This window comes from Chanos chanos, chromosome 5 (genome assembly GCF_902362185.1).
Source record: "Chanos chanos chromosome 5, fChaCha1.1, whole genome shotgun sequence".
NCBI lineage: Eukaryota > Metazoa > Chordata > Actinopteri > Gonorynchiformes > Chanidae > Chanos > Chanos chanos.
This window is the reverse complement of record NC_044499.1, coordinates 33,027,706-33,045,814: the sequence shown is the minus strand read 5'-3', so window position 1 is coordinate 33,045,814 and position 18,109 is coordinate 33,027,706. Positions and strand designations below refer to the sequence as shown.

The following is an 18,109-nucleotide window of genomic DNA, read 5'->3' as shown; positions in this document are numbered from 1 at the left end:
AATGTGATTTTATGTGCAGCTGACAAATGTGTTTGTTAAGTGGCATGAAAAGATACTCAGAGCTGAAGAAACATTCTTACACACAAACAGGGAGTAACACTCTCCATAAAACACACAGTCCTGCCAACTGCTCACTCAGTCTGTCTGTGAAAAATAGATCAGTTGTTCAGGTTCCTGCTTACTGTACTGCATTAAACCATTTTTTCCCATCATATGTGTTGTTATGATGAGGAAGTTTCCAACGACCAGAGATCTACAAACAGCCAATCTCAACTCAAATACTCAAATCCAAAGTCAACCAGTCAGTTCTCGTGAAGCTGGAGAGATGCAATTCTTAAGACTCTCACTGTTTTTAAATTCCCTCTGTTGTTAAATTTGATTAAATGCCACCACAGCATCCATCAGTTCTTCAGCTTCATTCTAATCCATATTACGGTAATCGGGGAGACAGAGGAGGAATCCAGTTGGCTAATCCATGCTCTGTTGTAAACCCGTTGCTGTCCTAATTGACATCCCAGTATCTCAGAAGACAGCATCTCTTTCATGTGTCAGACGACACACCCAACAGCAGAACTAATCCAGTTAGAGCTCTTATCCACAGACACTATGCTACTTTTTCCTCTTTGTCCCAAAGCCATTCAAATGCTAAACAGTTCATAAACTCATTCTCTGTCTGCAGAATAAAATCAGCACATGCTTACAGATAAATTATAAAATTATTCAAGTCAAGGAACAACCAAGAATGGACCAAACCACTAGTATAACTGTGAGGATGCGATTGTCCCTTTCTGACTGTCCATGTCCCAGTGTAACCTTGTACTAACTGAATACAATACAATTAAAAAACAGAAAAGAAAATCATATTTTCTTGGAAGCTTTGGGTATCACGGGTTACTGTGGGAGCAGATACTCAGAGACAATGCTTGTGTTGTTTGAGGTAATGACTTTTTATTCTTTAGTTCAAATTCATCTGATTTGAGAATACTTGAAATGTGAGCGCCACCATACATCGTAAAAAGTGGTTTACGGATTGTGTATCCATCTGTACAATATAATTAGGGAGATAATAGCGGAAGTTAATCAGATAGAGACAAATGAAAGAAGGAGGTTATGGCTGCAGCTACTTTAGGCTTCTCAAATAAGGCAAAGTTCTTTACTTTGACTTTTCACCCACTAATTAAACCTGATATATATATATATATATATATATATATATATATAAAGAAAAAAAAACTGGTCTGGATTTGGAGCCACTGTTCCAACACTTTTCAAGCAGAGATCTAATTTAATTTGAAGGACTGGAGATGACAGACAGAGAGAAGTTTTTAAAAAATCACATCTGGGAGACACAGCAGGACTCTCAGCAACAGGGGTTGTGGCTATGAGGCAAAACATGACACAACTCTTCTAATCACCTCACGCATACTGCATATGGAAACAAGGCAGAGTAATTGGATGCTGTTTCTCCTGGCGTCAGCATTGCTAAGGACCGCAATCTTGTTTATTTTCAGTTCGGCCCCTATTTGGGGCTGCATTAGTTGCTACCCAACTAACTGAAATTTTCAGTGCTTTCCTGTCTTTTTCATCTCTCAGGACATCCATTCACAGAATGTTTCAGTCAATTCTAGGTCCTGTTATTTACACAGTGCAAAAAAAAAAAAAAAAAAAAAAATTCAGCCTGATTGATGGTGCAATTCTGCCTAGACCAGAATGAAAGCCTTTATTCTCCCTTCACCCATATTCCCAAGACTCTCTGTAGAAATCACGTAACGTATTATATCTGTTCTTCCTGTAAAGCCATAGAATGGCCTTTCGTGTCTTTTCTTAAGAGAAAAATGTGGAAATTGCCCCTCCAGCTCTCAGAGATATTCTGTACGAAACATCCAGTTGCCTTTATCCTATCTCGGAATGGTGATGATGTCACAGATAGTGATGTCAGCAAGACCCCATCAAACGCTCTGAAACTTCCCTGTCCTCTCTTCTCTTCCTTCGTTTCCCTTTCATTCCATCTCCCCTTCCTCTCTCCTCTTTCTTTTTTTATCCATTCTTCTCTTGCAGTGCCTGATACTCTCTCAGATTTAGTTCACCCTCTACAGAGCAGCGATAGAGAGGGACAGGAAAATGCCATCTCAAAAAAATTGCAAAGGAGGCATGGTGTTGAACAAATACACACAGACACACACACACACACACACACACACACACACATTCACATAAACACATTCACAGAGAGAGAGGGGGGGGGGGGGGGGGGGGCTAAATTCACCTTGGCATGCCCTATCAGCCTGTCCACAGAATGTGTAACGTGATTAAAGAAACAGCAATGGGCCTGCTCTGCTGATTTGGTAGCTGGGCAGGAGGCAGCAGGAAAAACAGCGAATCGATATCTCTTTAACACACACCGACCAAGGCTCTTCCTCCTCAATCCAGGCATTTCAATAGGACTCCCCACGAATCAAGCTATCAGGCTGAACACACCTAATATCACTCCTTTAGTATGCTTCTTGGCTTACAGCCTGGATATTCCTTAGGTCTATAGGATTTTAATTTATACGCTGTTTGCTGTTGCTGAATGCTGTATTCAGCTGTTTCTATTATTTGCCATTTTTCAAAGAAAGCTCACATAATTGTAGCTCACTTTCAACATCTTTCTTATCTAATATTAAAAATCAATGTGTGAGGACATTACTGGCAAAGCAATTGCCAGTCTGTTTTCAAAAGGAGTACTTGATAGTACAGACAGCAGAAGCGTGTGCAGATAGGATGCAATCATTTCTTATTGGTGTCATAATAATAATCACTGCATAGACAGCTGTGATTCAGGGAAATTAATAACTAACAAGTAAGTAAGGAACTAAAAAATTCAACACAGGATAAACCTCAGTCACACCAGACATGCTGTAGAGTGTCACATTAAGTACACATACCTTTTAAAACTTTACCAAGACTCCACTACCCAATCAACCAACCAACAAATCAAGCAAGCAAGCAAGCAACCAAACAAACAAACAACCACCCCACTTACCAACCAATCAACAAATCAATACTCTAACAAACCAACCCTCCAACTAACCAACCGACCCTCCAAAGGACCAACCTATCAACCAACCAATCAACCAACCAACCAACCAACCAACCAACCAACCAACCAACCAACCAACACATTCAGTATTAAAACATCACATAATTTTGATGTGTACATAAACAGCACAAAAACCATGATGACTTCAGTAAACGATTTTCCCGACCAAGCAAAGCATCACAAGGCCAACAGAATCTGACTGACCACTAGAGGGAGCTGTGGAAATTAAAACCCACATATGAGGTACAAGTTGGTATTTGGGGACTCTAAATTCAGGTCATAGGGTCACCTCTGCTCTCTCATTAACCTCGTTAGACATGATGGATTACTAGTGTCACCGCACTGTTTAATTAAAGAACATCATATGCCACACATGGGATTCGGCCCAACTGGCCAGCACCGGTTCAAAGTCAACATGGTATTTTTGGAACGCTGGGATTGTTTTCTTTTTGGCTGTCTTTGAGTAACAATAGATTTAAGACATGTCCCCTGAGGGTCAAAACATCAGTTCATGCCAGAATCCAAGTTTAGAGTCCTTTGATCTGGTTTTGTTGTCAGTAAATGTCAATTCCACCAACAAAATAACAAACCGCATATCTCTACATTCTCCACAGCACATCACTGAGGGACCAAGCATGGACAACTGCAAACTACATCACTAAGCAACGTAATGATATGTTTACTGAAGGTATTTACTTACTCAGTCAATTATCAACTATCCAGTTTAAAGAGCGTTGTACTTAAAAACTGAATAAAAGAGAGTTTTCACTCAATGAACTTTTGTTCCAATGACTGCAAACTAGAGAAACAGCTAGAGGCGAATTGATCTAGTCGTTTTAGTAGTGAGATGAATGAAGTCAGGCCAAGAAAGTGCGCTGTTTGTTCTACCCAATAAAACCATGTCCCGTACCAGTCGACGGATCTCTCTCTCACACTCTCTCTTCACTCGGTTGATCTCCTCTTGGTGGAGGTGGTACACGCTGCGGATCTCTGCCGCTTTGATCTTGTCGGCTTGCACCGCCAAACTCAGAGCTTCCTCCATCTGCCGTTTTACCCCCTTCAGCTCCAGGATCTCCTGCTGCAGACGGCTGCGTTCGCCTTCGAACCCTCTTCGGGCCTCCTCCCGAGCCTCCGTCATCAGTGCAGACTTCACCTTCAGTCATAGACAAGTTACATTTAGTCTGTATGTGAGGGAATGTATAGATGATGGAAGAATAATACACTGGAATCTCTTCTGAATTTACACAAAAATTCCCAGTGGCATAGGAAGGAAAGGCTGAGCAGCCAGTTTGAGCTAAAGTTAGAGAGTGGGTTCCAGCACTACAGTTATTATACAGATACAGTTATTATATTCAGATACTATTAAGCTCAACCATCATCACCATGCGTGAAAATGTGTGTGGGTGTCAGCTGAATTTCCGTATGTAATGACTGTCCTCTATCAGTACATTATCAGAGTCACTCAAGTGTGCATATCATTAAGTGGGCTAATACCTATCTGGGAAATCAAACAGCTCTCAGTCTGTCACTATTACAGCACATAGTATCTGTCCTGTGTGTATCTATATATATATATATATATATATATATATATATATATATATATATATATATATATATATATATATATAACATTGACTGTGTATGTGTGTGTGAGAGAGTGTACACATTATGTGTGTGTGTGTGTGTGTCCTTTTACACAGCCTTCAGGCACATAGTGTCTTAGGGTTCAGCAATAACTGTCTGTACATGTGTGAGAAAATGTGCACAGCATGTGTGTGTGTGTGTGTGTATGTGTGTGTCTATGGTTCTGTTCACCTTGTCTGTGGATCCATCTCGTAGTGCGTTGACGAGTGCCTGTAGTCGTTGAATCTCGCCGTCTTTGATTTTGATTACCCGCAGCAGTTCAGATTCATGCTGACGGAGCAATGTTTCCCTAACGCCGTGGAGCTCCTTCAGTTTCTCCTCGTGAAGCTTCGCCCGTAATTCAGTTACTACCACTGCTGACTTATGCTGCTCGTGACGCACCTCCTGTGTCTTCTCCCGCTCCAGCTTACTCACCTTGTGTGGGGAAGATAAAGAGAGAAAGAGAGGGAGAGAGGGAGAAAGAGAGGGAGAGAGAGAGAGAGAGAGAGAGAGAGAGAGAGATTCAGTAGTAGCGACTGCTAGAGAATTTGCAGGACACATGCTGTGAGTAGAGATTCTCCGTTTTGAATCAAAATGCCCTTATCAGGATTAAAGTGTGGTGAACGTTATTTTGCAGATATGCACGATCACTAAGGTTCATTTAATCATTAAAACACCCTCAGGCTGCCCAGTGACACTCCCCGTTAAGGCACTGCCTAACATCACTTAGGTACATCCAACAGTTCAGCAGGGCTACACCTGCTGACTCTGGCCAAGGATCCAGATGACCAAAAGTGGCTTTACTCTGAGATAAGTGTGTTGGCCAAGGTCCCTCTCCCTTCTACTGTCCTTTGGTAGTCACTGGTGTTCAGGCATCTATGTAGCTGTGGGTGTCACTGCCTGAAAAGCACTTTCCTGTAAGCGTGTGCAACTCAGAGCAGGAAAGGATGCAGTGTCACTGGCCTGCTGTGTGTCAGCAGAAGAGTATGTCTACCTCATTCATCATGGACTTTAGCGGGCAGTTTTGTGAAAAGACTTACAAGAGTTCATAGGCAACTGAGCATCCCAAATTTTGGAGTTTTTTCTTTTTCTTTTAAACTTTCCCTCTCCCCTTCCTTGCTGTATTAGTTTATATCTTTGAAACTGACCTCTAAAATAACATCTGAAAGTAGAACCAAAACATCAGTCATCTGATATTTTTCACATTGTTATTCAGCCAAACACCAAGGACTTGGAGAGAAAGTTATTTATAGAATAACTCCAGTGTGTTTGCAAAAGGTTAGTCAGGGTCATGTAAGTCCATTCAACTTCTCCTTCTAATGGAACGTGACAAATCTGGCTGACGGCCCACACAAAACACCAGCGGTGAAAACATGGCTAAGAAGCATGACTATAGAAAACAGTGTAAAGTAGAGGGGTGTGCACAGTGTGTTTGTTATCAGTGCCCATTTCTAAAAATCAATCTCGTATGCATGATATCAAATATTGACAGAAAAGTCACAACGTGTGTTTCATAATGACTCGGCTGTGTGAAAAGTTACTAACTTTAGAACCTTAGTAACCTCATAGTTGTGGAGTTGAAAGTGGAAGAAAAGGAACTGAAATGGACTGAGGATGAAAATGCAACCATGTCACATACTGATATTTCCCACAAAAATTTGTTGCATATGTAATTACTTAGTTTTTGTTTTATTGACCAGGGAGCCATTTCATAATGGCCAAAATCTAAATAGGCTTGTTGAATGATAAAAAATGATCAGGTGATTTGTCTATGTCTGTGTGTTCTATCTGTTTTAGAGGAAAAATTAAAGATGTTTCCATATAATAGATGCAACACTAGTGTTCCATGACATGTATTTTAAATAAAATGGAAAAACAAAACAGAAATAATTTGCCTTACGTTTTTTTTTTTTTTAATTGTCCATTGGTCTCTGAAGTCCACACTCAAACAGAGAAAGTGATTGTGCTCCTGCAGGTCTCATATCTCGAGCATCACCAGTGTAATATTTGCTCTTAAATGGTGCCTAAAAATCGATGCAGCCTACTGTGCTGAATACTAAGTTTGGCCTCAAAACAGGCCCAAGCTTTTACTTATATTGCAAAGAATGTTAGTGGCATAGTCTAGTGCTGCTTCACACTTACTGAATCACTCTCGCACTCATTATCTAAGCTGCTCATCCTAATCAGGGTTGCGGGGGGTGCTGGAGCCTATCCCAGCGTTCATTGGGAGAAAGGCGGGGAAACACCCTGGACAGGTCGCCAGTCCATCACAGGGCTAGCGCTGCTTCTCTCTTTGTGTAATAGCACTGACATGCATAGTCAGCAGGCCAATATTTTCCAACACATTTCATTTGTCACAGTTTCTTCACAGTAATCCTTAGACTGCACCCGACAAAACACACACAATCACCTGTCACACAACATGTATTTTTTTTTTCTTTTATGTTACATAAGATTGGTTTAGAGCAACAGAGACATAGTGATGACTGTTTCAAGTCTGGTCAATGTTTGAATGCATGCAAATACCAGAACTACAAAGAGAAGTTATTTAAATTCCCAGAGTAACAGCTGTAGCACAGATACAGTAATAAATTATGCAGAGCTGGAGTCTAGTGTGTGTAGTCAAAATGCCCACAGGTAAAAGACTCTAGGTGTGAATATGCATGGGCAGACAGATTGAGTCTGTAAGCCCTGGTGCTATGATAAGTCACCTGCACACCACACAAACTCAAACGCATGGGACATGAACTGGGTCAGACCTCGGCATCTCAACCAACCTACACAGGACCTTCATTTTTAATGAGGTTAGAGATGATCTGTCCATGCCGGGCTGATTTAGAGCTTGGTAGGACAGCAGAGAGAGGTTGGCAAAGGGGCAGAGTCAGTCACTAGCCTGTCCCCTGAGCACCCAGAGGTGACCCGGTCATCTGTTTCACTAATTAAAGACAGAGGGGAAAAAAGTCCACACAGAGCAGAGGCGCATGCCAGTAAACATGAAACAGAGACCCAAATACAGTAACACCCAAGGTAGAACCCTTTCTAGAGAAACATATAAGACACAAAAAAAATACACAGAAAAATCCCAGTAGTGTGCCTGACCACTGAGAGTCACTGAGTTACAGAGTCATTGAGAGTAAAAAAATAGGGTCTGACTGAAGAATAGATACATGAAGCAAAACTGTAACTAAACTCATTTGATGCAGTGTAATATGAGAGAACAGAATGAAAGAAAGGATTGTTATAATACTTTGTCATAATGACTGCTATTTGGAATGGCCAGCATGCACAGTGACCTCATCGGGGAAAAAAAAGGGGCAGCAGACACTAAAATGGAGACATGCAGGGGAATGGCACAAGCCCCATTAATCTGTGTCATACATGAGTAGCATTGTTCATTCAGCAGGGGGCAGGACCTGGAGTCAACAGCCACTGTGAGTACAGCACAGTCTACCACAAAGGCTGCTTTTACTGTCACTGTCTGGGTTAAACTGCCATCTGTTAGCTGGGGACCCATCATCCACTGCATACACCTCTCCCAACACTCAACTGCCTTCCATTTATCATCAGAGACACCAGATGAGCAGAGAGCTTACTTTGTATTCTTATGTGTTTGTGTCTTCTCCTCTGTACAGGTACTCTCTAAAAAGCCACTGCTAAACACGAATCGTCACCCATGCCCTCAGGACAGAGAGACAGACACAAAGCTCATTTTTCATAGGCTACAGATCTGAGGGCCATCTGAGGCCCTAACCAGAAGTGTGAGAAGTAGTGGTACAGTGGTGTGAGTAGTAGTGATAGTCTACAGTGGAACCATAGCCTCTTAGCCTGTGTTCTGCAGTAATGAGATTCAAACTTCTCTCTCTCTCTCTCTCTCTCTCTCTCCTCTTCTACAGCATGGGTAGTCAGAAAGGTGACAGTGTGACAGTGAGGCTACTGTATTATCTGCGATGGCAGAAAAACAGTAGAAAGATGAAAGGTAAGACATGACTTTCCTGCCTGAAGGCTGTACAGTATAATGGGTTTATTAGGTAAGGGTGGGAATCCACTGAACGATGGGGTCACTGAATTAGAATAAAACTCCCCAATTACCGTGAGGACATGCAGCGGCAGAAACTGTTCTATTCTGCATAACTTACCCTCTGCTGCAAAATCAAGGAGTCCCTCACTGCATCACACAACTCAAGTCTGGACATTAGAGACAGTCAGAGGAGACTTGGTTGAATGACATTTGAGGGTGACTGACAAAAACAAACTGTGGCTTTTCTATATGGGAAGTTGTTCATAAATGATACAAATTACTGCTAGCTCAATCATTTGGGTAACAGTTTTTTGAATTAGTGCAGTACAACACAACAGTAGCCAAATAAAATTATACATATAATAAAGTAAAATATAAATTGCATCACAAAACCTGAGTTTTGTTAAGTTATACTCCTGAATGTGTGATTGTTGAACATTAAGTAAAGGCAGAAATAAAGCAGGGCGCTACGATGATTAAGCAATTATGGTAGATTTTACAGAAGAGCTGAAAGTATGGGGAGCTTGTGTAAAGACTCAGTTGCTACTGCCAAAAGGTCCAGATCCTGCTTTTTCAAATGTGCAGTGCTTTGTCTCCCAGGCAGAGCCCTCTGTCAGGATTCAGCCTGCCTGGGTCACTGTTATTGATCTTGGTTGGCCACTGCAGTGTTTGAGAGTGTACTGACAGAGAAAGGCCAGGATCAAAGTAAAAACTGCATAGCTGCTGCAGGAGTGAGGACTCGTCAATGACCTGTATCTGACAAGCTAGATAGACACATACACCCAAACACACACACACACACACACACACACACACACACATACACACACACACACACACATACACACACATTAGACAAGCTCTCGACATGTGCAGTGGGTTGAGATAGCGCATTTCAATTTATCTGCTCCTATTGATTTTCACCTTAGAGAGTATTTTGAGCATTGCCTGTCTGCTTTGGCAGTTTACAATGACAGAACAAAGCCTTGTAAGAGGATGTAAAACTGGTCTCCAGGACACTGATAACATTTCATTCTAGCACAATGGTCCTACTCTATTCCTGCTACACAAGAGAATAAAATTACCTTCTAATGTAATCTAAGCTTCATATCTAGCTTCAGGTAGCACAGTCAGCCCACTGCAGTGTCAGCTAGTGAAGGGTGTTGGCAGCACTCTACTGTTGAGGTTTGTGAACAACTTGTCATACACAGCATGAACACTGACAGCAAATAGCATCTTCCACCAGTTCTGTCAATCACTGTGAGAGCCTCTGAATGGTTTCAGACGCTGTATAATTTTGCAGTCCCTGCCACTTCCCTTGGGAAACCCCATACATAGACTAACATGGATATAATGGGACTGGATAAACCATTACTTCAACTACCTGTCAGTCAACCATTGGCCTGACATTGAACCAGCCTGTAACACAAGCGATTAACCTGACAAGAACATCTATAGGCAATTCATCCTGATTTAATGATGTGTCCTTAAGCAAATGAAACAAGGGTTAGACCTATAGACAACATGATTCATAGCTGAGCCCATAATTCAAAATAAGACTCCTGACTCAATTGCTATAAACCATAAGGTTTTAGTTAATGACAGTACCTTTAAGGGAATTAGTGGCTCTTTGCTAGTGTGGAAATCTGTTTGGTTCATACACTTTGTTCTTCCCATGTTACACTCTGATTAGGGTTTAACCCAGGTGCCTGTTAGACCCCATATAACTGACAACATATGTAAGACCTGTACCTTGCTTTTTTCCTGTTGCAGTTCAATTTGGATCTCTGTGAGTTTGGCCCTTAGCTCCTCATTGGCTGCCTGCAGGGCTGCCATGGCATCCAGCCGCTCCCCTTTGGTTCGGCCGCCGGGCCCCTTCCTGGACATGGTGAGATGCTGTTCCCCAGAGGTGACCTGAGCTTCTCTATGGTCAGGCTTCTCTCTCTCTCCCCACTCCTCAGCTACATCTTTCCATCCGCCTGCACTCGAGAGGCAAAAACAACAGTTAGCAGGTGTCCACGTAACCATCGATATCTCTGCTGGTTGAATCCCACAACATGATCTGATTGAATATTAGACTTATCTGGCGGTAGGCGAAAGACAAATAAATTCCATTACACAGCTGGACCATTCTTTGAATGTAACATTAGTAATCTATTTCGATGAAACATTCATTCTTCAGAGGCAAACATGTCAGAGAAAGCGAAAACACCTGAAGATGTCATGCACTGTAAACGAGTTTCATCCTGCTTTAAGAGGAGTGGTTTTTGCATTTTGTAACATAAGTGCCATTTTTCCACTCCAGATAAGTGCAGATCCACTCTAATGGCTGAGCAGAGTGTGTGTGAGAGAAGGGAGGTCACAAGAAAGCAACACTCGGGAAAAAGGGTTTTCTAACTGTGTGAAATAAGTGTTACCCAAAATGCACGCTTGGCTCTGACCTCAAGTGGCATTACTGAGTCATGAACTGAGAACTGACTCACCCTTTTAGACTGTCCAAAATCTATTTACACACTCACACACATGAACACACATACACACACACACATACACACGCTCTACAAATTGTCATGGTTATCTGTCACGTTTTGGAAGTCACTAGTGTTTGGCCCACGCCTCACAGGCACCTCCCTGTCATATACAGTAACATCAGAACGGACACAGACACTCTGTACCAGCTGGTCGTCCATTTGCCTCTGCCAGAGAACACTTGTTTCAGATAATCAATCCACACCCACACAAAGCATATCCACCAAAATGCTATGTGAGCTTAACCCCTCTAAAGGGATACATTCTGGTTGGACCTGTTTTTTTTTTCCTTCTTTTTTTTTCTTTCCACATTAAATTACACAACGCCTTTCCTGGAGAGGTCGGCACAAGAGAAAGCAGAGCAGCTCTGTGTTTGTGTTGAGCGCAGGAAAAATCGAATACTGTGACATTAGAGAGATGCAAACAAAGAAAAAGTACACACTGTCTGAATACTAATGAGATATTCTGTTCTTAGCCAATCAAGGAAACACAAGATAGGTGCAACGGGATGGAAATCATCCAGGTACAGTGCAAGTGCAGTCAACATCAACATTAATTCATTTGAAAGGTTAAACTGAAACAGTACATGTGGACTGTGGCATATGACCTCTGAGGCAATAAAGTAAAAATAAAAACTTCTGGTGTGCCTGTTTTGAAATGGTCAAAAGTGAAAATTCATTCATCTGAAAATTCATCTGAATTTTGAGTGAGTGAGTGAGTGAGTGAGAGAAAGAGAGAGAGAGAGAGAGAGAGAAAGAGAGAGAGAGGTGGGGGGTAGGAGAGAAATAGCAAGAGAATGAACATGAGAAGGAGAGGGGATACCTTATTTGTCAATAATAATAATCTGCGTTAATTACCTGAATGACAGAATTATGGATGAGTGTGGAGTGAATTGATGGAAAAACGCATGGCAGTCACCCACGTTAATGACTTCACAGGGACCAACAAAACACATTTATCATCAGAAAACAACAGTGAAAATCTTCTTAGCACTGAATGCACTTCTTAGCCTTCCAGGCTGGTATACAGGACAGAGGTATTTCATGCAGTCTCTCAAACGAAAGCCCCGAAAGAATTTCACACAGGAAAGAAAGTGAGAAAATGAAAGATAGAGAGTGAGAGAAGATGGTGAGGATTGCCCGCCTCTCAAAATAGGTTTGTTCCCCTGACAGTCCAACCATGTGGAATGATTAGCTGGCAGCTTGACGACACCAAAGCAAAATGTAAATGGGATATATTCTGAACACCAATGTCCCTTGTTCTAACCTTCAAGGCTCTAATTTAACAATCTCACCCCTGATAACGCAAGAAAAATGGTTTTAGACGCAAGCTGCATTATAAGATGAACGCACCTTAGCCAAAGTCAACCAACACACAAAGACTCTAAACATGTAATGCTAATTTCCCTCTAAGAATCAGACACACTGTTTGTTAATTAATGATAATAGCTTTAAGTTAATGGTGCTGGTTTTCTTTGGACTTCAGTGTACAAAGGTAATGACGGACAAAAGGAATCTACTGCATTGTATATTCTTCTTTGTCACAACTGATGGCCAAATGGCTGTCAGGACTGATAACTTGTTAAAATTTCCATTTGAGATTGAGATTTCCATTTGACATCAGTTTGCATCAGAGCAGAACTGAGAAACCGAATTCAGTTTTAGAGTTACTCATCTTTTGTCCATTGTTAAACACTTTAACAACATCTTAAATAAATTATTCTGTATTTTTCCAATATAAAAAGTTTAATACACAGAAAAACCCCCATAGGCAGTGAAAATAGGCTGATTAGGCCATTAGTTAATGCATCAGAGTGAAATATCTGAATGAGCATTTCAGTCACATTCATTTCAAATCTTAAAGAATTCCACAAGGAGCAGTGAGTGGCCCACACTTTTAAGTCTATCTCCAGTCTGCATCTGAGCAAGTGGTTAATGCTTTATTTGATAAATCATAAATAATCATCTAATCTACTCACACAAACAGAAAGCATTTATGCTGGGCCGACAGACAGTGATGTTTGCTCAGTCCAACGCTTCATTTCTGCATCTTTCAGAGGTAGAGGGGAAAGAAATACCCTAAAATCTCTATCTGCAAGTCTGTCAGTAAAGACCCGATCAGTCCTTTTAGCCTTTTCCATGTTAAAAGTGTTGATCAAATAGATTCATTTGAACACAGGAAAAACGTGACAGTGTCTCTCTCTCTCTCTCTCTCTCTCTGTGTGTGCATTGTAGGGAACCCTGCTAAATTCTAGCACTGTGAATGTGACAGTGTGAGCATATGGCATTGAGTGTAATCAGAGTTTTGCTGGTGTTTTAGACTCCTCCCCATCACTGTCATTTTCCTTCTGCTACCATGTGCTCTTATCCACACTGTGTAAATTACCGCTGGCGCTCTGTAATGAAATTGCAGTCAGCAAATTCTAATGACAGTCTCATTATACTTTCCTACAGCACTCAGGTCAGTACACAACACACACAGACACACACACATTCACAGACACACACACACACACAGTTTATTACACACACTGATATTGTTTGTGTAACTGCTGCCTGATTGTAGCTTTCAGAACAGGATGCCTTGGTTAAGGATGATAATTAAATGAAAAGTTACTTAGAGTTTGTTCTTGATGATGTTTTCAAGTAGCAATGACAGTGCTGGTGCTCCCTGTTTTGATGTAGACGGTCCTCTAAACCCCAGTGCAATTTAATGCTTTCATTAATATGCATGAATGTGTAGATTTTAGACTGGACATTGTGCTACGGAGAAATTCTTAATTCTGCTGTTTTCAAATGTTTCTTTTTCCTCCAGGCAAAGTACTTAGCATATCTGAAAGATCTAAAAACGGGGCTCCGTGGACCCATCTTACTGTTAGAAATAACTGCACAGTTTAAAAACAAAAAAAAGAAAAGAAATTGCTTAGATAACAGACTGTCTTTTCCTTTTGACAGTTTACTCTCTTAATGCCTTACTTAAAGAATGATAGAGGGGTTCTATCAGATGTGGCGTACTGTACTGAATATATTTTGTGGCTCATTGGTTGAGATAAAGTGGGGATTCCTGGCAGTGGTGCTGCAGCCGTACAGATGGCCTTATGGTACGAACTCTCTGCAGGATCAATTCATCGCAGTGTCCCTGACACACTATCAACTCTGCTCAAACCATATGTCTCACAACAAGCAGTACACGCAACAGCACATGGAAACAGGGATTAAAAAAAAAAGAAGGAAAATAGGAAAGCTGATAGAACGGCAGTGTAATAGGAAAATCTCTATGCGGGGTGGCGACGAAACAAGATTTCCAGGCTTCAGTTTTCCAACATTCGGCTTTTCTGGGCCATAACACGAGCAGTGTGGAACGCCTTGCTGAGATAATCCTGATGTGACATAAGCCTGTATTGGAATAATTGAATACAACAGACTTTTGAGTGGGAAAAAAAGGAAATTATTCCTGTAATCCTTATGACTTGGCATGCTTTGCCTCAATGAGGCGGAATAATTCAATGAACAATCAAAATTTCCAGATATTAATAGCACCACTAACATCACTTGTCAGTGTAATTAGGACTGACCTCTAGGCAGAAGTAAAATCGATCTTCATGTGATTGTTCTTGCTATTCAGACTCATTGATTGTGGTAAGGGATCATGTGTATATCAGTGACAGTGACTGCCGTGTATATTTATATATGAAACTTTGCCAAGTTTATTGATTACTTACCATGTAGCTTCAGTTACGCAATACTGGCACTGACAAGCATGCGGTCTTGCTTATCTATCAATATCTACAAATAGAAAGTAAGAGCATGCTATTCAGAACTATGGTAAAGAAGTACCAGGGTAACTGAGTATACTAATATACAAAGCAATGTATGTCAACGAATTCAAACATAATGTGAAGAAGAATAAATGTCTTCAGTCCTACTTTATGGCTGTATTTTTTTGCACAAGATAAAATAAAACTTACCATTTACACACAAACACAGTAATACCACCACCATACAGAAGTTTGAGAGTACAGTACAGAATATTTCCATTTATAATAACTGAAAATGAGAGAAGACTACAGAATTGTAATGCGTCTTGTATCAACCACCGGTAAACTTGAATTCAGTCTGCAACGCTCGTGCCAGGGGATTTCTTGTGTGATATGTGTATTAATGATGACATGCTGTCGAGAAACAAGGCAAAGCCTCACAAAGATGTCTCAGAACACAACAGCATAACAATCACAACAGCTCTTCCCTCAGGGCAGAGGACCAAACATGCACCCAGAGACAACTACAGCCAGACAGGATGAAAATCATCCGTCAGATATCTTCACTGTTGCACACACACAATAATTACAGCACAGGCTCTAAAAATGGGCTAGACCCCCCACTGTGCAGTGTATGATGACAATAACTATCAGCAAAATGTAGAAAACAACAATAAGGTTAAATAAGATAAATATTTTCTCAGTGTTACAGATGGCTATCATAGTAAAATTTTTATTACATCATCATATACAAGGTCCTATAAGGAAAACAACAACAACTTGTAAAAAAGACATTCTGTTGCACTGGTCAGAGAGAGTGTCAAGTAGCATTTAACCAGGAGTTTGCATAGGATTTGGGATTTGCATAGACACACTGCAGCTCCTGTTGACAGCTTTGACAAACAGCTAAGCAGGCCAGGATACGGTTTGCTCACAGGTATTCACAGCTCCTACAGCTCTAAGCATCTTTCCGAGTCACACACATGCCGAGAATACCTCCCCTAAACAAGCCTCTCCTGTAATACCCTGTGCAAGGAGAGAGAGAGAGATAGAGATAGAGAGAGAGAGAGAGAGCGAGAGAGAGAGAGAAAGAGACCAACCTTAAGAGCAGTGTCTGCTTTGAGATGAGGAGACAGTCTGTTGGTTTTATCTGAGTAGATATTCCACCATCATCGCCTTAGATCCGTGGCACATGCTCTGAGAAGAAGAGTGGACGTGTTGTTACGCTCCGCTTTCATGCAGACTTCTCAGCACTCCTCACTCTCATCATCTCTCATGTAGCAAAGCAGGCAAGAGGGGCCATAGCTAAATGCAACAACTCAGCTACACAGCCCTGACGCTCAGCCAAACACACAGGCCGCGGATAATGATTCATCAAAAATAGAAACGCAGGGAGAGGAAAAATGGAGAGAGGAGAGAGAGTGGGAGAGAGACAGAGAGGGAGAGAGAGAGAGAGAGGGGGAGAGAGAGAGAGAGAGAGAGAGAGAGAGAGACAGAGACAGAGAGAGAGAGAGAGAGAGAGAGAGGAGCAGAAGCTCAGAGGAATGAATTTGAAGGATGGAGCGAGCAGGATTGCACTCTTACCGTGAACACACCCCCATCCTCGATGAAGCGAGGGATGCAGCCGGTAGGAGAGAGAGAGAGGAGGAGGAGGAGGAGGAGGGGGAGGAGGCGGAGGAGGTAGTGGTGGAGGATGTTGTGGCGCGAGCATGCTCGCACAGTGTGTGCACACGCACGCATGCACACACACACACACACACACACACACATACACAGGAGATTGCCTGTTCTGTGGTGTGATGCAAGGCTAACTGGCTCCACTCCAGGGTGAGTGTGTGAGATCATTGCTAACCTCCACTAGCTGTCTGCTGACCACTGCACATTCACTGCAGCAGCAGCACCCACCAGTGTCGTGGCAACAGGAAGAGGCACCCTAGTCATCAGAATGAAAAAAAAGAAAAAGAAAGAAAGAAGACTATCAAACTGGCTCATAACACAAAGCTAGACATGCTTGTCACTTAGGCTGTACTTTACCACTTCATTACGAGATGAGTATTTCCGAATACTGTCATGATTGCTGGGTGTTGCCAGGAATATCACATCAGTGGACATCCATTACAGAGCGACGTATTATATAAGCAGACTGACCCACCGCTCCTACAGAGGGCAATAGAGAGCCACGCGCTATGTGAAACAGAATAGCACTATATTTACTATGGAAATACAGTGAAAATTTGGTTTATGCTTAAAACAACAACAACAACAATAATGATGATGATAATAATAATAATGATAATAATAATAATAATAATAATAATAATAATAACAACTTCACCTGGCATGCATTTGTCTTGTTCCCCAAATCATATTTATCGTCTTTTAGTCTATAATTTGATTTGATCTGATTTGATTTAAAGAAGAAGAAATCTGCGTGAATTTAACTATTACACCTCCCTCTTCCTCTGTTTATGGTGCACTTCATAAACTCCGTTATGAAAACGTAATGATTGCGTACGCGACTGTTGAAACCACAAGGTCTGCCTCAAATAATGCAACACATGTTGGAATAGGATGGTATAACAATAAAGGAAAAATAATGAAGTTAGCGAATACCAGGAACCAGCATATAAACAGGTTACCAAGCGACTTCATCATATCATTTAAAACTGAATGCATTGCCTTTCGATATGTATACGGAGGGCCCTGTTGGCGTACAAGACGAGACGAAAATAGCAAACTGCACAATGATGTTACAAAACAGCAAGCAGTTGGAACCTTCTAATGACAAATAGTTTAAAACATTTAATCTCTGGAACAAGCAAAAATAAATAAATAAATAAAATACTTCAGCATTGGCCATACATTGTTAGCAGTAATACTGATATTCGAATATTAAAATAGCTTAGAGATACTAAAAGAGTGAAAAAATCTTCTCAATTTACAAGAGGGTTCCTTGCACTTGGAAGGAAAACAGACAGAATATAAAACTGCCAGAACTTGGCAGTTCGCCGTGTACCCTTCCACTTTAACGAAAACTAATTACTTCTCAGTTAGGATCAGTTAACCGATTACCCGTAATAAACATTCTTTGAGAAAT

General features: G+C 41.3%; 1 protein-coding gene across 4 annotated transcripts in view; it reads right to left on the bottom strand.

The window, feature by feature from the left end:
- jakmip3 (Janus kinase and microtubule interacting protein 3) overlaps positions 1–10,613 on the bottom strand; it is a 27,335-nt gene extending 16,722 nt beyond the window's left edge. For all 4 annotated transcript variants that reach the window (XM_030774193.1, XM_030774194.1, XM_030774195.1 and 1 more), the window contains exons 1-3: positions 10,479–10,613; positions 4,901–5,143; positions 3,993–4,235 (exon numbers count right to left, since the gene is read on the bottom strand). In XM_030774193.1, coding sequence (XP_030630053.1) covers positions 3,993–4,235; positions 4,901–5,143; positions 10,479–10,613 — 621 coding nt within the window. The remainder of the gene's footprint in view (positions 1–3,992; positions 4,236–4,900; positions 5,144–10,478) is intronic.
- Positions 10,614–18,109: the final 7,496 nt, after the last annotated feature.